A 21,581-nucleotide genomic window follows, 5' to 3' on the forward strand; every position below is an offset into this window, starting at 1 on the left:
GTACACAGGCTGGATAGCTAAGTTCTTAAACAGTTTAGTCCATAATTCTAAAAAGCATCAAGATTATTTGTACTCTTTTATATTTCACCTTTCAGTTATTTTGCTACTAGGATCACAACTGTTATTTTGGCTTGGGGTGTTTGCTTTTATTGTAAGTGCATGTATTTCAAGAACTGTGACTGGAGTTTCAAGATACATGAATGTGCACTTGTAGAAAGAGACTTTCCTACCTCTTCTCCCACCTGCAGCCTCCACCATTTCCAGAAGAGATTACTCTGAACTGGTGAGGACTCTGGGATTTTGGAGGGCTCCGGGGGAAAGCGAGAGTTACCCTATATTGTTCAGACCTCCACCTGATTTGGGCAGTTCCCAGTTTGATGGCAGTAACTACTAACATATACATACTTACTTGTGCTTAAATTAGGTAGTAAACTTACATACTTGCGTATATCTAAATAGTCTTAGAATTACGTATTTATTGATTGATTGATTGATTGATTGATTGATTGATTGATTGATTGATTGATTGATTGATTGATTGATTGGTTTGATTTGATTTGATTTGATTTGATTTGATTTGATTTGATTTGATTTGATTTGATTTGATTTGTACCCCGCCTATCTGGACTACCAGACCACTCTAGGCGGCTTCTGACCTTTCTGTGCTTACAGATTCCTTCTTGGAGGCTTTCAATACAAATTCAAGTGGATTTAAAACAATCAATTTAAAACATTGATTGTTTTAAATCAGTTGAAAGCAATTGTTTTTAAAAAAGCTCCAAACGATAGATCTTTCACTGATTTTAAAAATTATTTCTGGCTTTCCTTATGAGAGAAACAGTTGACTACAAGGTTGTTTTTAAAAGTCCAGTTTGTAACATTAATCGTGGAAAACCCTGCATGCCTTTAGGAAAAACAAGGATAAAATGGGGAAAAGAGGGGTGGAAATATTCTCCATTTGGAAGAGCCCTCAGTCTAGATCGAGGTGAAAGAGGTAAAGTTCAGTTTTATCACAACTAAATGTGGCTAATAACAACTTAGATACATATATGGGGCACAGCAGTGGCATGGTAAAAGCCCATTCTGAAACCACGCTTAGGGCATTTCTAGAGCCAAATACTATGGGTAAACAGTAGGAACTTCTTAGATCAAGGAATAATGTATGTGATAAAAAAGATCTAATTGTCACAGCAGTTCATGCCTCCTGTACTTTGCAAATTAACTTGTTTTTGCTTTGTAAATATGAACTCCCTGGAACACTGGCATAATTTGAATTTCTAATAATGTGCTGTCTCTAACATGCCATTTGATTCCTAGAATTGTGTCTGCTGAGTGTGGTTCTTGCTTTGTTTGTTGTGTCTTCTGTCTTACAAGACCAAATGTACTAAGGAAAAAATATGGAATAAGCAACGCACTGCCTTTTTGGTTGTGAGTAACAGGAACCATCTGTCCAGAGCACCTCTACAGTCTCAACTTGGCCAACCTATTTTGCGGCCAACCTATTGTGCGTGCCTTGTTTATACAACAGTGCCATCTAGCATCTCTCTGTATGGTTGTTCTAATTCAGTCAGCTGCCTAGATGGTCAAGAAATGGTTTCATTGGCTTAGCCATAACCTGATCAATTAGTGGGAGGATTTCTATGGCATGGCATATTTTTTCTGCAACCTATGTTTTAGCATATGGGTGGGTTTGAACATGTTTAGGAGTAATCTGGTGAGAAAGGCCGGATTACTCATAAACGTATATGAACTTGCTTATGGGTTCAAATGTAGGTTGCAGAGAAAATGTGAAATATCATAGAAATCCTGCCCCCCACTTTCTAGCTTTCCCATAGATCAAAAAAGCCCTTTGTTATTTCCTCAAGAATATCTAGGGTGCTGAAAACTGATGGAAGGGATGAAAATATCACCATAATCACCAGAGTTAATGACTGTAAGAATAAAACCATCTTGAAAATTAAAATAATGTCTACCCCATGTTCTGCCATCACCGTATAAACCATTATGTTGGCTAAAGCAAAAGCTTGGAAATTACCCATTAAATTTAATGTCTCAACATGAAATTTGTTATTTTCCCCATCAAATGGGGAAAGATTTTATTTAATTATTTAAAAGCAATGCTTTAAAATTGTTATTGTTATGCTATGTTCGCTTGTCCACATCCCTCTTCCTGAGAAATAAAGCATTCATTCATCTTCCTGTAAGAACTAACTTTACATGAATAATTTCTCAGCCTTGGCATTTCAGATTTTTCTGGACTGTAGCCCTCAAGTTCTAACCAACACAGTCAAGGGGCAGTTTCTTAATCTATATAGCTTGCAGGAAGTGGTGGGTAGTGGGGTGACCAGCTTTTAGTTAAGACTATATGTTCAGGCAAATATTATACACTGGTCTGCTTTTTTAAAAGTACAGTTGGAAGTAGTCTGAAAAAGTAGTGGTTTTGTGTAGAGCTGGTCTTCTTAGATATGCTCGGATATCTTTCTGTGAGTACAGAGACAAGGTCTTTCACTAGGATAAACAACCTTAGTAGTTTTCACATATGCTGGAATGCCCATTCCTAGCTAACACTTGTATTATGGGGTAGCAACGGAAATGCCAGATTGGGGGAAGCAATTCCAAACTGCACTTCTGCACTTTCAAGAAAATCAATTTGAAGGATCAAATGACAAATGTACTACCAAAAATCACTGGTGACTACATAGATGTCATTCTCTGTGAATTTGCGTTTACTGAAAAAACAGCAATTTAATTAACAAATAGGTAATACTAATTCAATGAATTCAGTTTTTAAATATTATAGATCTGACACCTTTGTTTTAATGTTGAAATTATTTTTGTCTCATGATGTATAGAAATATTGTGTGGTCAGTTTTCAAATTGTGTGGCCAGTTTTCAGGAATAAAAATGGAGTCTGAACAGCATTTTTAAGTGTTCTTTCGGGTATAGCCCTTAGGGTTATTCCCCATATGAAATTCAAAATTATGATTGGGCAAAAGCATGTCTACTCCAAAAGTACTGTAGAAGCAAAAATAGCAATGCATGTGCTAACAATTGCTATTTTTGCTTCTACGGTACTTCGTTATCTTTAAAGCAAAAAGTCAAAATTATATTGCAGTCCAAATATCTTTTCATTCAATGTGAAATGCAAAATTAAATCTCTCTTCCTTTCTGTGAACACAGAATCCAGATACTATGTGTATCAGTCTAGTCCAACCCTTGAAACACATTTCATTTCTCTGTAGTACTGTCAATAACGGCAAGAGTATTAACAGCTAGCTAACCAATGGCATCTAGGATTTGCAGCTTTTCACACTCTTTCTTTTTATTTTTTAAAAAAGCTTTCCAGTTTTTTAAGACTGGCTGGGCATATAAATGGTTACAAACACTTGCCTTATATTTTTTTACTTTGGGTTGGGGACACCCTATTCTGCAGGAAAATAGTCTTTGTAAAAATGTGTCCACTTCTGAAAACAGTGTTCATTTTGAAGTACTGTAAACGTATTTAGGATTAGAGTAGCAGGAGCAAACTCAATTTTATTCCTGATGATGATAATTATGATTTAACTGAGCTGACAGTGTGAACCTGCAAACCTCAAGAGTACAGTATTTGTTTTCTTTTTAAAATGGGGTTGACATACTGGGTTTTGTTTTTTATCTCTAAATCTCAGGTAGTAGAATTTGTAAAGGTTGAAATGGAGATGAGGGAGAGACAATGTGAGTTTTGAGCTTCAAAGCTGTAGTAATAGGCATAGCCTTTCAGGAGCTCCCTCACTTTGTATTTTTTTTTTAAAAAGGGAGGGGTTAAGTCCAAGGTTTAAAATTACTCAGGTGTTCTCCTGGTCCTGTTATTGAGTGTCACTAGGATTCTCACATTCACTGCTAGCTGGCTTCCGTCCTGCCTCCTTACCTTCCTGGTGTTCCTCTGTCAAGTCCCTAACCCTAGCAAATTATTTTGCTTCCCTCATAGGCCTTCTAGTCCCAGGCCTTCTGATGTCACCTTCATCTTTGTTACTCATGCAAATAAGTCAGCAGACCATGTGCCACTTCCTCTTAGTTAACCCTTGATGCCAAAGTCATAAAGACCTTAGGAAGTCTCAGCCAACAAAGCTGGCTACTTTGAAAAAATGGGAACGCTTTGATGCCGCATTTCTCAAGACTGCAAAGAAGACCTTCTCAGTGGCCACTTCTAAGCTTTGCAACCCTCTACTAAGACTAACTAGGTTGGTCCTCATCTCACGGTCCTCATCTCACAAGTAGGCAAACCCATTTTTATTTAGATATGCCTTTGACAATTAAGCTTGGCTGCTGCAGAAGGAGTTTTTAACGAGATGGATGCTGTTCTTTCTTTTATTGAAGTATCTCTGCGTCCTTAATCTATTATAATCTATTTGTTAGCTAGCTAGCTAGCTAAAGATAAGGTAGAAATCCATTTTAGATCCAGTGGACCCTCGACTTACAGACGGCTCGACTTTCAGACTTTTCGAGTTACAGACTTTTCTGGCTGCAAAATTTAGGTTCGACTTGCAGCCAGAGAATCGACCTACAGACCAGAAAAAAACAAAAATGGAACAAAAATGGAACAAAATCGACTGGTTACGGGATTAATCGGCTTTTGATGCATTGTAGGTCAATGGAGACTCGACCTACAGACTTTTCGACCTGCAGCCACCATTCCAATACAGATTAATTCCGTAAGTAGAGGGTCCACTGTAGTCTAAAGAGGATGGTAATGTTTGGGAAAGTTTAGCTTTGCTTCTATACAAGTAAAAATAGAGAGAAATATAAGTTTGTGGCTATTCCAGCACCTCAAAAACCATTGTGTGCACAGCTCTTACCAAAAGTCAGACATGGTTTTTGGAAATCTGAGAACATATTCATGTAGGCATATAAAATCAGCATCTGATGGTCATTGTAAAACGCATATACAGTATTGGTTTAATAGAAAAGCAGTATGTTTGAGTCCATGGGGTCACGAAGAGTCAGACGTGATTTAATGACTAAACAACAACAACGTTTTAGTACACACTGAGTAATGATATGAGGATGAAGTTTCAATCATGACTTAATTCTCATTTGTTGTTGTCATGTGTCGTCAAGTCATAACTGACTTATAGCAACTAATAGGGCTTTCAAGTGAGACATTTAAAGATTGGTTTTACCTGTTCCATCCCCCCCAGTGAGTTTTCATGGCCAAGTGGAGATTTTAACCCTTTTCTCCAGCATCCTAGTTCATCACTCTATCCATTACACCCTTGGTTCTCAGCCTGTGATCCACAGACCCTCAGGGGGCCACAATGTCCTCACGGGGGATCTGCAAAGGCTTGAAGAAATGTTATGATCTTTTGAGTTAAAACAGAAAGAATGAATGAAAGCAAGCAAGAAAGGGAAATGTAAACAAATCTTATTTTCCCTTGCTTGTGTAAAACTTGGCTTTTCTAATCTACTGCCTCTATTAAAAATAAACAAAGGTAAAAATTGGTTATGAAAATAACTGTTTGATAACAAATAACTGTTGGATATTTCTGCACACGGTACATGTGACTGAATGATGCTGAGTGGCTGAGAGACAGCACGTGACATTTCTTGCTACTGCACAGACAGAAGCTGCGGGAAGAGAGAGACAGAGTCAGTCAGTATCAGTGTGATGATATTATTATCATTTTAAATTTGTATGGAATAATTCCAGTAAAAATATTATAATAGGAGTGTGGTGTGAATTAACAGACTAATTTATTTCTCTCTTATCTCCAAATTTGAAGACCTTTCATAAGAAACTTTCAATAAATAATTGATGAACTTCAGGGTTTTAAATCTTGAGTTGAGTCTTGGTGGTCCGCAGCAACAAAAGATATTCAAAGGGGGTCCATGATAAAGAAAAGGTTCAGAACCACGGCAACACACAATATTTCTCATTTTCATTGGCAAGGTATATTTAGTGAAGCCTAAAGTGACATGTGATGAACTGTGCTTTACTATCAAGAAAAACAGGTTCAGATTTTGCTCTAAACATAGACAATTACTTAGTGAAGGAGTTAAAAAGAATTTACTGTAGATATACCATATAGCAAAGTGTGCAGTGGTTCCTACATGTGGTGTCCTCCAACTGATACGGCAATCTGAAATGTATATATTATCAGGGAGAGAGTACAGTACTCTGAAATAAACAGGGCTTACTTTCAGATAGCCTAACAATATAAACAAAACTTGTGTTAACTTACTAAGCATAATATCCTACAAGAAGTTACTTATATATTCTTATAATCTATCCATGCATGTTATAAAAACAGTCATGCATACAATATGAAAGTTTAAAGTATCCAAACCCCATTAATTGAGATATATGCAGCCACAGGGAAACCAGGAAAAATTCTCAAGGCTAATAGATATTTAAAATGTATACAGTTACTATATTGATAAATATGATTCCTATATCGATAAATACATATCAGCTGGAAAGCCTAGAAAATCATTCATGAGAAATGCTAAATATATTCATAGAGGTGCTTAATTCATATAGTCTGTTTCTTGTTATGCTTGAAGGTTCCTTGACAGTTTTTTTTAAATTCTCACTTTTTTTCAGAATCTAGTTTTTGCTTTGGTAACAAACTGTCCTTATTTCTTGGTATATCTGTCCTTTCAGATAGGCAAATATGGAATTGAACTGCCCAGCGTTTTGTATTTAGCTATTAGGGTTCTTTTTAAATGTTTTTTAGGTTAATATTTTATATTAGTATTTTATGTTATATTAGTATGTTTAGTATTTTGTATTTTAGTTCCTGTTTTTATGATAGTTTACTATTGAAGGGAAACCATTGGTGACTATCAGGCCTCCAAATAAATACTTGTATATCCGGTGAGGCACAATATGTGTTACTTTCATATTGCGATAAGCTAATTAGATTTGAGCTATTCATTTTTCATGCCCATGCTCCACCATCCTGAATACTAATCTCTTCTCCTTCCCCACTCAGCCTCAGTTCACCTCAGTCATAAATGTAATTAGGGGCCTTTGGAGGAATCTGTAATTTCCTCAGCCTCAGCTCTCGAGCTGTGGTAGAGAGATAACGGTGACCTATTGCGAGGGTGACTTTGATAATGTACACAAAGCACTTCCTTCAAAGAGCGCGCTGGCAAACAGTGAAAGTCTGTTAGCTGGGAAGTGCTTCTGAGCACATGTCTTACTTATGAACTTCTCATAGGCATTTGTTTGACTACGGAGGAACAGAACTCTGAACGAAGGTGACGGGAGTCTTCTTCATGAGGGGTTTTTCAACAAAGGTTGAGCAGCTGCTTTTCAGGGATGCCTTAGATGTGGGTTTCCTCCCTTGGCAAAGGGGTGGACAATCACCCTTGGGATCCCTTCCATCTCTAGACTCCAATGATGGTATGATGAGATACTGGGTCAGCTCCGAAACAACTCTTCTGACCAGTTCAACACCAAAGCACTCTACAAAAGACATTAATATGAGTAACACAGGCACAGTAACAATTCTAAAATTTTGAAGAGAAGCTGAAGGATTAAAAGAGCATGAGGAAGAAATCTCTAAATGAGGAGCAACACATATTTTACACTTCAGACCTATATGCAAGGACAACCTAAAGTTTATCTCTTAGTGGCAAATCCCTTCTGTGAGTGAATAATTTGTTTCATAAAATGGGCAAGAGAGGGAAGGGGGCTTTTATTTATTTCATTCATTTATTTGCATTCTGTTTTATATTTTAAAATGCAGGAATATAAAGAACAATAAAACACAATGTATAAAATCATATCAATTAAAAGCAAATAGCAGCATTAAAACCCTTTACCAATGCTTACCACATGATTCTCCTTTCACTGCCACCTTTCCCCCTCAGCAGTGTCTCAGACTCCGGTCTGCTTCATAAACAGGGATGCCCAAAGTCATTTTTGCTCTCTGAGACAAAGCAGCAAATGGAAGTGTTGCCAAACATGGATTTTACCCAACTGACCATTTGCTGCCATTTCGTGAAAACTAACATTTGGAAGCTGAGGTGGCCACTTCCCTCTGTCTAATGGTAGGGCTGGGCTGGCTGACTCAGAGGAGTCTGGAACTCAACAAGGGTGAAAGAACCTGAAAGGAAACTTCAGGGACAACATCACTGGCAGGGAAAGCATTAAGGACAGTATTGGTAGCAGAAATGACTCCCTATATGAGACTTGACGCGGTCGTAGTTTCCTCAAGTATGGCAATGCCACGGTATGTAATTTTCACCAAACGTATGATGAATGTGGACAAAAGAGAAGCAGAAAAGAAAAGTTTTGGCTGCCACCCCCCTCTCTTGTTAATCAAGGACAAGTTCTAATAACAAAAATGTGGGGTAGATTTGGATGTGCAAGCAATACTTAGAGAAGAAATAGCAGTTTCTTCTGGTTTGGTTTGGCTCATCCTCAGACATCCTGTTTCCATTCACAGGACACACACGTAACACACATTGCAGAGTCACAAAAGATTCCTATGTGGGCTCTTAAAGGCAAAGGTGAAAAGTTGTCTTTACATAGCAGGCTCTATTGCTCCAGATTACCATTTCCCCCCATATCAGCTTTGTTCCCTTTTGCCAGGATGTCTGCCTTTAGCTTGCCGTAAACTAACACAAGACATTCAAACAGAGTTCCAATGGTACCATGTCATTCTTCATATTTCCACAAGGGTGATTGTATTCCTGATCCCTACATTCTTGGCTTTTGGCTGCCTATAAAGAGCTGGTGGAATTCAAGTTTACGTGCTGAATGTAGTTAGTTTGGACCCTCTGGCTGTGTTTGGAAATGGCCTATATTTGGCCCTGCGGAGGGACCCTCTGAATGTATTTTAATTCAGAGGGTGATGAGGTTCTTCTGAAAAACATTTGATTTCTTTTTCTTTCTGTCTTATTTTTCTTTATTCTTCTTGCAGCCTTAAAAATTATCCAGAGAGACTAATTCTCCCAGTATTTTATTTAGACATTTCACTTTCCATTTTGTTATCACTCATGTGGCTTGCTGGACAGTGGATGGCATAGAATCATAAATTATATAAAATATTGACAACTGTAACCGAGAGCCAAACGACAAAAAAGGGGGGAGATCTAATGTAAACAGAAGTCAACAAATTGTTGTTATTCCAGAGCTGTGACACAATATGAGACATGATTTCAGCCTTTAGTAATACTGTCAGAAAAGAAGAATGTCCTTCACTGCAGCTTTTTTTTTTAGGGACTTGTACATGTTGCCTGAAATGCTGTTACTTAGTATAGTAAATCACAATTTTAATAGGCTCACTGAAATAGTGAGGATTTGATGAATCGACGCCTCTGTAAGTTTCATTGATTCAGTGGCCATACTCTAGTAATAATTTACTACATTAACCAACAGGTTTTTAGCATAATGTTCAAAGCTTGGTTTGCCCAAACTCTGAAGACCTCATAAAGGTATAAAAGCACAATATTGTATTCAGGACAGTAATGCTACACTTTGGCCTTCATTAGTTCACACAGTGAAATGCAGAAAGCAGGGCTGTTCTCTAACAGTTCATAGCATGCTGTCTTACAGATATAATTTCCCAGCCTACCAACTGTCAACTGTTATCCAGCTCCTGCATTATGGGAGAGAATGATGTTCATGCAGGCTGGAAAATTCCAGATGAGGAAAGATTAATCATCATCATCATCATCATCATCATCATCTTAGAACTGCAGAGATGGAAGGGATCCTATGGATCAAGTCCAGTCCCTGTAAGGGACACACATTGGGAATCAAACTCTCAGCTTCTGGCTCCTCAGCCAGATACCTAAACAATGGAACTATCCTTTGTTCATCAGTAAACTCACCGTACCTGCAAAAATAGATCACTCTGGTCTCTCTAGATGTATTATTTGAATCAGTGGATCCCAAAATTGGGTAAGCCAGGTGTTACTGTATTGCGACTCCCAGAAACCCCAGACAGCATGAAGGCTTCTGGGAATTGCAGTCCAAGAACACTTGGGTTACCCAAAGTTGGGAACCACAGATCTGAATCATATACAAGAAAGGACTAGATGGTTATTCCACCTCTTTTTTTTTCCATTTCAGAAGATTTCCATAGAAACCTTCATTAACCTAATGTTAACCTGTAGAATCTTGGTCAGAAGTAGACAATTTTGCTGCACTCTGGTACAGAGACCAGAAAATGCATTTTGTGCTCTACAACAAGAGCAAGTAATTGTGGCTCTACAGTTGTTTTTAGACAACAAATCCCATAATACCTCACTGTTGGCAATGGTGGCTTGGGTTAATAGAAATTGTAGTTGAAAAGCAACCAACAGGTCACAGTGGCCCACCATTGCTCTATAGGAAATTCAGTGAGCAGCGCAGGTTTTGCAGTTTTGGCATTTGACCTAGAAGCAAACCTGGAGCTGTGCAAACAAAACTGATCCCAACCTTGCCAGTCTTTTAGTCAAGTAAGGCCTCACAGGGGTCAAGGTAATGGGACATTTTGATTAGTAAGGGCGGTGTGATAATTGGGCACTCTGCTAGGACTTCCTTATTCCTCCTGAACCTTACAGAGATGGTGGGGCAATGGATTTTCCCAGCAACGTTATGTTGTTGTGAGCTATTCCTGTTCATGCAACGTATTTTGGGGGCTGCTTGGTCTTGAATGGGAAAGTTATGTTAACTTTGCAAAAGGCCTGATCCTATGGAGGGGAACTCAAGGTGACCTTTAGCATAAAGCAGATGCTCTCTGTCACATCCTTTTTGGACAAGGACGTTTCACCAAGGCAAGAGTCTGGTTTGATCAACATCTTATCTCAGTCTGCACTGTTCTAGTGAGCTTTTTTTTCACAGCCCTGTTACTTGGTTTCGCTGATCGTCTGGAGGCATCTCCGACCCTTTTAGAAAGTCCTGTTCAAAATTCTCACAGCTTCATTCTGCAGTCTTTTGATAGTGATAATGATTTGATGGAAGAGAACACAGCTTTCTCATGGACCAAGGATTACTGTCCTCACCCCAAATACAACTTGTTGCCCTTGCATTTTAATTAGCTGATACTTTAAAATGCAACACAAAAGATCTTAAGGGAAGTTGAAGTTTGTATTTACTGGATTGGGGAATGTGCTCAATTTTTATGGAAACAGGGCATCACAACAGACACAATTCCATCACCTTCAGAGGGGCTTGGCCTAATGTTTTTATTTCTCTACTCCAACACCCGTGCTATGGATTATAATATCTTCAAAACTCAACTTGTTTTTAATTTAGCAGTCAACACCAACAGTGGCAGTGGATGCTCTTACCAGTCAGCATGACATAAGATATAAAATGAGTTGCAAGTCTCGGTGAAATGAATTAGCCACAATTAATTGGGGTCTTTATGTGCTGGCAGCCCCAACTTTTGCACGCATACTAAGTCTTGCCAAATATAATGGTGCTTACTCAAAAGTAAATGTGTGGGGTATTACCCCTTAAGTATATTAAGATTTAGCTGGACTGGAGTCAACATTATCAGGCTATACTTTGTAATGATTATAGAGTCCCCCACTTTATTTCCTTTCAAAAATACTGAAAAGTATATGTTTGAAAACTGTTTAGTAGTTAATCACATTTTAAAGGTAAAACTGAAAAAAAAATTAGTTGTAAAATCCAGAAACATGATACAAAATATTGGCAATGGAAAGCAATTTATTTATTCAAAATATTTTATGCCACCTTTCTAGACAGGCATCTGAGGTACAGAGATAAACGAATCTTAATACAAGCAAGTAAGGTAGATATATTTTGTTGCCACTGACTGAGAGGTAGTTAGCTACAGTATGGACTATAAAATATATATTTTTAAAGATTTCACTGAGTGTTGTGTTAGGGTTTTTTTGTTAGTCATGTAAAGAGAAAGAAAAACAGAGTCAAGATTGCCCTTAACAGATAGATGTTAGTTCTGCTTCTTCCTTTTGATGGACAAACCCTGTATTGTAAATAAACCCGCCAGCGAATTGTTTCTGTGCTTATTCTTAACAGAGCCAAAATGTTGCCATCATTGCACAAAAGGATAGTATAACCAGGTTTAGAGATCCCTAAGGTTTTCAGAAACTCACTGGGGAGTGACAGACATCTCACATACCTAGAAAACCCTATTAGGGTGGCCGTACACCGAAAGTAATAACATTAAAGGTTTGGAGAAGCACAGAGCAATAGGAGAGAGTTGAATGGGGAGAAGAGCATTAATCAAGGCGAACTGTCATGCTGGGGAAAATGGACATTTGTGAGCCATGGGGAATGGAACAAAGTGTCCTTGGCTGGCTGATGGAGCCTTGAACAAGAGAATCTCACACTGCAACATTTTGTTTCAGGTCTCACTTGATCTAAAAACAAACCCAGAGAAGCCAATATAATGCAGGCCATTGCATAATCAGGGCTCAAGAACGAGGCCCCTACTTTTCCAAAATGGGGGGGAAAGGCATGCTACTCTCAGTACATTACAGCGCGCTCCACCTCACCCAGTAGTATCTATCTTCCTTTCCTTCATCCCTCTACATTTTCCCATGCTCTGTTGAAATTTAAATTGCAAACTTTTTGTGGCTGAGGACCTTGTTTTTGCTTGTCTGGCTTTCTAAAGAGGGGGCATATAGGTTGATTTGAGAAAGGGAGCTTCTTTGTACATAAAAATGGGGTGGTGATGGAAATCATATTTCCTCCATCTAAGCAGCTATGCTGTGCTAAACAGAATTTTGTGACTGGAGGGAAAAAGAGCTGGACAGCCTGACATTTTGAACAAAGGACCAAATTCGGCTTCCATTTCTTGTGCAGCATTTCTAGATTCAGTCTCTTCCTTTCCTCCAGACAAGTCAATAGCTTGGTTTGCCTACTACGGTAAACCGACTCTCTTATTGGAACTCTGGGTTCCTGTAAATAAAAGCTGATGGCTCGTGCTGCCCTGTTGCTCCTGCTTGTTGAAGGAATGTCTCAACAAACAAAGGGCCTTCAAAAACCTAGAGCAGTGGTTCTCAATCTTAGGTCCCCAGATGTTCTTAAACTAAAACTCCCAGAAGACTTCACCACTAGCTGTGCTGGCCAGGATTTCTGGGACTAGTAGTCCAAGAACATCTGGGGACCCAAGGTTGAGAACCACTGAGCTAGAGGATTAATCCTAAAACATCTCTTCCCCCCTTTGTATCTTTCCAAGGGAGAGAAAAGACAAACAGCCAGGTCCTTCTGGGTTGTACATTACTTTAAATTTTTCCATGGTTTCTTCAGCTGGTGTAAGATCCGAAGTTGGCCTAAGAACCATGCCTAGTATCCATTGCTTCTTTAGTTGCTCCTGCTACAAGTGGAAGCCCACAGCCAATGATCAGCCCTTGACAAGCCAAAATTCTCTCAAACACTGGAATTCTGTTCTGATTCCTCAAAGGGAACCAGTGACTTCCACATTAGAAGTACTGTGGCTGATGGCATGGCATCTCCCCCATCAGCTCCCTTTCTCAAATCTACTTTCTTTCCTGAATCTGTGGTCATCATTGGGGCACTTTTGCTCCCCATGTTCTCTGTAACAGAATTTTTATCATTCAGTAAAACAGTTGTGATGAGAACATCTTTGTGATGTTTAGGACACTCACCAATAATGTGGGTAACTTAGCCTTTACTGGTAGGAACTCCAGAAGAATACATTACCTGACAAATAACATCCCTGGTTCCTGAAAAATCCACATGCCACAGTCCCGTTGGATGTTTATGTTTGTGGAAGCGGAAACTGCAGAAGTTGTCATGGGTAATTGATTAGCTGCTGCCTGGTGCATGCCTGGCGAGTAGTTAATCAGCTGCAATTAGCCGCATCAACCTCAGTGATTTCTCTTGCATGGGCATAAATATTCAATAGAATGTTGGCCATATTCTCTTTCCTTTGAAAAGGGTTTTTTCCCCCAAAGTTGCAAATGATCTCATTTTAGTCTCATGAAAAAGCTGAATTAGACCTAGCAAATCTGGAGCCTGCCCTTTCCCACCTTAGACTGAGACAGCAGTGTCCTGTTGCAAAGTGCAGAGTGTGGCTGTTTCAGAGATGTACCTGTGTGCTCCGCTCACTCCCTGGCTCACAGCTGTGCAAGGGTTTTTGTCTGTGCAGCAGGGCAGTGAACACGCTCCTGTGCAAACAGCAGGAAAGATGCAAATATGCACATAACAGATCATTACATGCCTAGAAAAGCAAACAGGTGTTTGGTTATAGTGACCAGCCGTGGTAACTAGTCAAATATTACTCAGGGAGATGTCTGACTGAACAGAGTTTTGAAGACCATAGGTCTTCCCACCAGAACACAAATCATCTGCGATACGCCAGCAGCCGCTTTAAACTCCCTCTGCTGTCTTGCCATGTTGAGTATTGTGCCGAGAGTTTGATGGTTTGTTAGGCTGACTAAAATCCATAGGTCAAATAGGCAGGTGCCAGCAACAATCTTAATGTCCAAGATTTTTCAGTCATGCTTCTTTTTGGAAAAGAGACAGAAAGAAACGTATAGTGTGGGGTGTTGTCATATCTGACTCTAGGAACAGCTTGCCAGCACCTCATGCAGAGGTCCCTCAAATTCCCCCCTTGGGATATCTAAAAGAAAAATGCCAAGAACTGATCCATGGCCTTTCTCCAGGGGAAGCACATGCTAAGCCAAGGCAGTTCCTCGGTTGCAAAGTTAGGTTCCGTTTCCACTTTGTGAGCCAAGAAAGGAATGCAAGCTTTACTGGCTGAAAAATGACAAGACACTTGACAGAAAACCTGAGGTATGTATGATGCCTTTGTCAATGTGACTGCACCAAGCCTCTGTCAAATCCCACAAAGTCAAAAGTGATAAAAATATATACGTTTTTTTTCCCCTCCCCTTGCTGCCAAGTGTCTCTATGGCAGCATGAAAAAGCCTCTCCATTGGGAGTGGGACGCTGCAGTTCAGTGAGTCATAAACAGCAGACAAATGCCACCTAGCACCTTTTCACTCAGCGAGTGTGAGTTCCCCCAGTGGGTCACTGAAGTACCAAACTCCCCATGCTTTCTACCTTGTCACCCAATCCGGACAGCTCCTGAGGTGGAAGGCACACAGTGGGGAGGGCTGTCGTGGATGCTCCTGTCCCTGCCGTGATAGCAGGAGGGTCCCTTCCAGGCAGCAGCACTAAGCGCAAGCAACGGCGGAACTCCTCGTTCTTCCATGTGTAGAGTAGGGGGTTGAAAGCGGACAGCGAGCAGAAGAGGAGCCAGCTGGCCAGCTGCAGTCCCCGTGGCATTGGCTGGAAGAAAAAGCCCAGCAGGCTTATCCACGCCAGGGGCTGGGTGGCCAGGAGAAATGCAAGGCAGAGGAGCAGCACAGAAATGCTGCTCAGGCGTCGCTGTGCTCGCCGCGGACCATGAGGGGCTGCTGGGAAGGGGAGCTGTTGCAGGAGATGGAAATTGAGGACACTGACCCGCTTGACGCTGCCCCGCACTCTCCTCACAATCCCCATGTAGCAGTGGAGCAGGATAACCGTTTGGCTGAGAACAGCCAGAGCTACGAGCAGACCTGTGTAGCTAGAGCTCTTGCTGATAGTAGCATCTCTAGACTCCTGCTGGCCGGGGAGCCATGTTTGCAGTACAGGGGGCACCAGGGCAAGGAGGAAGGCAAACCCCCAGCTCAAGCCAATCATCCAGGCCGTGTGCTTCCTCTGGTAAACAGCCTGGTATGTGACAGGCGGCTTAGTGATGAGGATGTACCGGTTGAGGGCCACCAAGAGGTGGGAAAGCAGTGAGACGATGAGTCCGAGGCCTACAAGCCCAACCCGGAGCAAGCGGTATCCTTCTGAGTGAGCTGTAGGAGAGCCAGCAGGTAAGAGCCCTTGCACTGCTTCCTGTGGCATCCAGAGGCCGCACACACTCAAGTCAGCAATGCAGCCGTTCACAATGAAAGTGTTACTGGTGGTGCGCAGCTTCTTGAAAGTGAAGACTAGATAAATCACCAGGATGTTGGATAAAGTCCCTGAGATGGCCAACAGTAAGTAGATGAGAGACAAAGAGATCCGAGTCCCTACAGAGTCTTCTTCGCAAAGGTGTAAATGTAAAGATCTGGAACTTGAGGTGGTGGTGGAGGAGATGGAGGAGGAAGAAGAAGAATTGGGCATGGTGGCTGTATGCAAATCAAGCTCTTTTGCACTTCCAGGCACTCCTCACCACTGCTCAGATCTGAAGGTGGATGAGAAGCAGAGCAATGGAGAAATCAAGATCCATTTATTTGACAACGTACAACAAAAACGAGAGCAGGGATGGGCAATCAAAACTATCCTAAATGTGCAAGATGTCCAAAAGAACATAGGCAGATATATCCAGAACAGGCAGGGGGCAAAAAAAGATCTCATAGATACACACCAAAGTCCTACAGCAAGCCAGATCCAGAGTTCATAATTCCTTTGCCGTTGGCCCAAGGAAAGATATTATGGGGGCTCTTCAAAAAGTGATGTCAGCATCTTTGCAGCCAGCAATGAGATCCCAAAAGATGAAGCCGGGAGATGTGAGGCAGATGTTTGGAAGCGGATGGGAGGCAAGCAGAAAAGAAAGACCCAGAGCATGCAGGGATGCAAACTTACGAATCTCCACCGTAGCAGGCATGAAGTTAGGAGAAAGCAGGGCAGCATGGAGTGCCTCTAAGGCAGACAGGGAGGCAGGCAGGCAAGCAGGAGGCAGGAAATTGCCAGGAATCTCAGTGCTGTGATGAAGAGCTTAAAGAGCTTTTCCAGCTCATCTGAAGACTTAGGAGCTTCGAAGGAGCTTCCTCCTGTGCTTTACTGTATGCGTGCTGTAGAGATCAGCCTGCCAAAATTCGGTGCTTCTAATCTTTATGAATAATTCAGCAGGTTTCAGGCTTGCAAGAGCAGAAGGGAGGGGAGGGGGAACAACACCCCAGCTTGCTCTGAAAAGCAAGCAATTACACAGAGTGATATTTCTCCTTCTACCCCACCCTTCCGCCCACCGCAATTCTAAAAATCACCTTCCTTTTGACATCGTACCTTCCATTCTCTTCTCCTCCAGTCTCCACCTACCACTGGAAACAAGTCCGATTTAGACAGGAACTCCTCTGCTCACACGACACTGTATCTGACTCCTTCTGGTCCATGATTATGAGGCAGGCTTTCACGCTTCCGTGGTTTACAGAAAATATTATCTAATTTTAGAGCAAATCTGTAGCTCTTGCATGCCAAAGCACACATGCTTAATACATGCTTGCTGCTCCTTGGCAACAGAATTCTTGATCATTTAACTGAACTGACCCTCCTGTGTGTCTCCATATAGGTTTTTGCAGTGGCTTCTCTGCCTGTAAATGTTTTGGGTTTAGTCTTAGGCAGTAATACTGAATGTTGACATGGTGAATGTATACATTTCCTAAAGCACGGACAGATAGAGAGAGAACCTGAAGTTGTCCTTACATTCAAGGTGGTTTGTAAAAGAAATTGTTTGCCATTAAGTGGGAAATGCCCCAAAGACATGCAAAGTAAGAGATCCCATGCAGCAAAACAAATCCAACAGATAGATGTTGCCTTTCTTGCATGTTGCCGATGAAAATGTACATCCTGTGTTCATCCAGACCCCTTGAACAAGCAGGACATGTCTTCTGATGTTCATAGGGAGGTGCAAAGCCTATTCAGAGCACCTAGATTTTTAACTTGCAACTGGGAATGGACAATTGTATTTGTATTTCTGCATCACGTGAAGTGCTGATGTCTGCCTGTTTCTTCATAAACAGTTTTGCACTTGGTACAGAAAGGGGGGTTACTTACCTGTAACCATGATTCTTCGAGTGGTCCTCTGTGAATCCACATGAATGGGTTAATCTGCACCTGCGCAGGACCTCTCAGAACTTTCTTAAAAACATGTGATTAGTGGGATGTTCCCCCATGGAGCACATGCTTTGCCCGCCTTGAGGTCCCTCAGTTCCTAAGATGTCAGCCGCTGTCAAAAAAGGAATAGAGACAGACATTGGGGAGGATGGACGGAACATGTGGATTCACAGAGGGCCACTCAAAGAACCATGGTTACAGGTAAGTAACTCTTCTTTCTTCTTCGTGGTCTCTGTGAATGCACACGAATGGGTGACTAGCAAGCTCACTTACTGGTCAGTGGGATGTGACGTTAGAAGTGAAGTAAGAACAGCTCTGCTGAAGCCAGCTTCATTCTTGGCTCTGACATCCAGTCAATAGTGTGCGATGAATGTCGAGGGTGTAGACCAAGTGGCAACTCGACAGATATTGGAAATGTTAAATACCGCAAAGAAAAGTGGTAGTGGTAGAGAAGGCCCTGGTGGAATAGGCTTTGATGGTGTCTGGTGGGGGCTTACCCGCTAATTTATTTATTTATTTCATTTATACCCCACCTATCTAGTCAATTATGACCACTCTAGGCGGCTAAGTCATATGCCAGGGCAATACTCTGGACTATCCATCTATATATGGTCTGCAATGAGGCTGGGGAACCCTTGCGTGGACCATGATGGCAAATGAATAGATGTGGAGATTTTCAGAAGTCCTGGAGACATAAAAGGCTAGGGAACATCTAACATCAAATGAATGCAGCATGCGATGTAGATCCGATGATGGAGACGAAAATACAGTAGAGATAGAAGAATGAGAGGTTGATTGACGTGAAAGTCTGAAACAACTTTAGGTAGGAAGGAAACATCAGGATAGAGGGTGACCTTATCAGGATGAAATTGAAGATAAGGGGCATCAGACATGAAAGCTGCCAGCTCACTAACTCATTGAGCAGATGTGATGGCAACCAAAAATAGAGTTTTGAAGGACAGAAGCTTGAGGTTGGTTGTGGCAAGTGGTTCGAAGGGAGGGCAAATGAGAGCACGAAGGACAGTTTGGAGTGACTATTGTGGAAGAGGTGGTCTTTGAGGCGGACGAATGTTGTGGAGGCCCCTGAGGAATCTCTTTAAAGTTGGGTGAAAGAAAAGATGGGTGCTCTGGTATCTGTATGGTTGTTGCATGCAATAAGATTTGGCCGTTTCTCTGATCTTATGGAGGGTATTCAGGACGTCATCTGTTTTATCACTGACCCACTCCATCAAAGGGGAAGTCTTTTATACGTGACTTGGCATCATTGGTAATGCCACCTGAGCAAAGCCAAGCATGACATCGAAGTGCAGCAGCTGTAGCCATAGATTCTGAAGTGGCATCTGCACTATGGCGTGATGCTATGCGCTGTTGCTTTGTGAGGGTGGAGGCTTCAAGATGGAAATTGAGCACTCCAACCCTGGCATCCTCAGAGGAAGCTTGTAAAATAGGAAGCACCTTGTCCAAAGCTGTCTATGGTAGGCACCCATGGCAGCTTGGTAATTGGCTACTTGCATGGTGGAGGATGCTAAAGAATAAAGATGACATCTGAAGATGTCTAGCTTCCTGCCCTCCCTATTTGTCGGATCTACTGAAGATCGATTTCAAGCCCAAGATTGGTTTGACTCCAAAATAATCGAGTTAGGTGCTGGGTGCTTAGCAAGGAATGATGTATCGGAACCACAAGTCTTGTAAAGGTTCTCAACTCGTCTCGATATTTGAAGAGAAGATGGTGGTTTGTCCCAAGATTCCTTTATAAGGTCCAGCATGGCAGGGACAAAAACTAGGCTGAGCAGTGAAGATTTGTCTTGGTTGATATCATCGAAAATGTGGTCTTGCTTCGGTGGTGGCGGCTGCTTGACTTCGAGTTTGAGAGACCTAGCCATGTGGAGAACCAGCTGTGAATATGAAGTGAAGTCTTCAGATGGTGAAGGTGGGTGATTGTCTGCTACATCAGAATCAGACGTGGGTAGATTCAATGGAGACTCTTGAGACGCTTCAGATGGCAGATTGAAAATGTCAGAAGCTGCAGTATCAGAGGATTCTCTTTTGTATGAGCATGGTAGAGAAGGTGACCAACGCTGAGATTTCGATGTAGAGTCTTGAGCCATGGTCATGGAATGAGTGGATGATCCCTGGTCGCTGTCTGCTAGGGCAGGAGGAGGTCCTCTATAAGTAGTGGTAACTTGTAGGGATGAAGATCTCACTTGAGAGAGGGTGGTACTAGGTTGAGAAACTGAGGTAGAAGTTGGTAGAGAAGATGTGCAGGAACGCTTCGGTGTTGGTCGGATAGTTGAGACAAGTGACGCTTTAGAGCTGACTTAGTCAGCATCAAAACCGTTGGCACTGGTTGAGGTTTCGGCTGTTGAGTATTATGTCAGTGTTGAGGTGGTGACAGTGAGGGTGGAGAATCAGAGGGATTCTGATAAAGAGTAGTTATATGCTTAGCGTACCCTCTTTGGTTTGTCACAATAAGTTTTGAAATGCAGTCAGTGTCATCTGCACAGTATTGAAGTCAATCGTACTCCCCATAGTAAGGGTCTTGATAGTCCGGAGATAGTTGATGTCGAGAGGGTTTATGGATATAATAAATCACAAAGTGTGGAGGCTCGCGGTATGAGAGAGAGATGGTGACGCTTTGCCAAATGCTTGCGAGGAGGTAACTGTCACAAGGAGTTGGAATTGGAAAGCTGGATGACTGTTGCCTGCCCTGTAGATGCAGGGCTTGAATGGGCTGAGGCTGGGCTGGAAACAACATCAGCCACCTAGACTAGGTGAGAGGCTTGGTACAGAAAAAGGAGCCTAGCCGGGAGGTAGTGGGAGAGGATTATCTCCGTCTGTCAAAAAGTAAGGTACCTCCTTAGATCGGAGATGGAAGATCTAGTTGGTGAGAGGGAGGTTCGATAGGTTGGGTAGACTTAGATGGTCGCTTAGTCTTTTTTTTTTTTTTGGCTTAGCATGATCCTTCTTCTGTTTGGGAGAGTGTTTACAAATCCATGTCGAAGATGGTTTTGAGACCGATGCCAATTTCGAAGTGGGTTTAGAAATCACCTTCTGCTTCAGTGATTTGAACTGGCTAATCAGGTTCTGATCTGGTTCTTTAATGCTGTTGTTTGTGTTTATTATACTGAGATTTTCTATCAGTATTTTTAATCTGTTTCTGTGCTGCTGTGGTTGTTTACTGAAGGACTGGTATTCTGAATATGGTAGAATTGAAAACATGTGGAATAATGATGAATAAGAACTGGTTGAAGTAGCAGCATTTTAAAAGCCAGCAGTTTTAAAGATTTATATATTCATTCCCTCGAATCTGAAGGTGGCTGAACTGAGACAAATGTAGTGATTCTTGTAATTGTCATGTGCCATGTATGTGCCTGCATCCCAGTTCAGAAAGTTCAAGTCTCTTGCATGGGCTCAGGTCAACTGAACAATGGTGGAAATTGTTTATTCCATTAAATATGCTGAACCTCTGTCTGGGCTTTGACCTGCATGAACTTCATAGATAAAATAGAGAGGTTACTTACCTCTGGTTCTTTGAGTGGTCATCTATGATTTCACAATAATGGATTAAGTCTGCACCTGTGCAGAGGCCTCACAGCAAGACTGAAGAGAGCACCGCGTGCCCAAAACCTGCATCCACTTTGGCACGCATGTCCAACCGATAATGGGACATAAAGATATATGGAGTCAACCAAGTGGCAGCCGGGTGTTTGCTGGTCTTGTGCTTCTTTGATACCGGTTGTACTGATGCCGCACTGAAGTATCTCTTGTGACACCCGGTATG

At 41.6% G+C, this 21,581-nt stretch overlaps 1 protein-coding gene across 1 annotated transcript; it reads right to left on the bottom strand.

Annotated features, from left to right (window-relative positions):
- Positions 1-13,891: 13,891 nt before the first annotated feature.
- GPR88 (G protein-coupled receptor 88) lies at positions 13,892-16,716 on the bottom strand. Its single transcript, XM_020788667.3, has one exon. It carries the CDS (start codon positions 16,088-16,090, stop codon positions 14,966-14,968), a length of 1,125 nt encoding a protein of 374 aa, XP_020644326.3. The 5' UTR covers positions 16,091-16,716; the 3' UTR covers positions 13,892-14,965.
- Positions 16,717-21,581: the final 4,865 nt, after the last annotated feature.

The sequence above is a fragment of the Pogona vitticeps genome, chromosome 4 (assembly GCF_051106095.1).
Source record: "Pogona vitticeps strain Pit_001003342236 chromosome 4, PviZW2.1, whole genome shotgun sequence".
Classification (NCBI taxonomy): domain Eukaryota; kingdom Metazoa; phylum Chordata; class Lepidosauria; order Squamata; family Agamidae; genus Pogona; species Pogona vitticeps.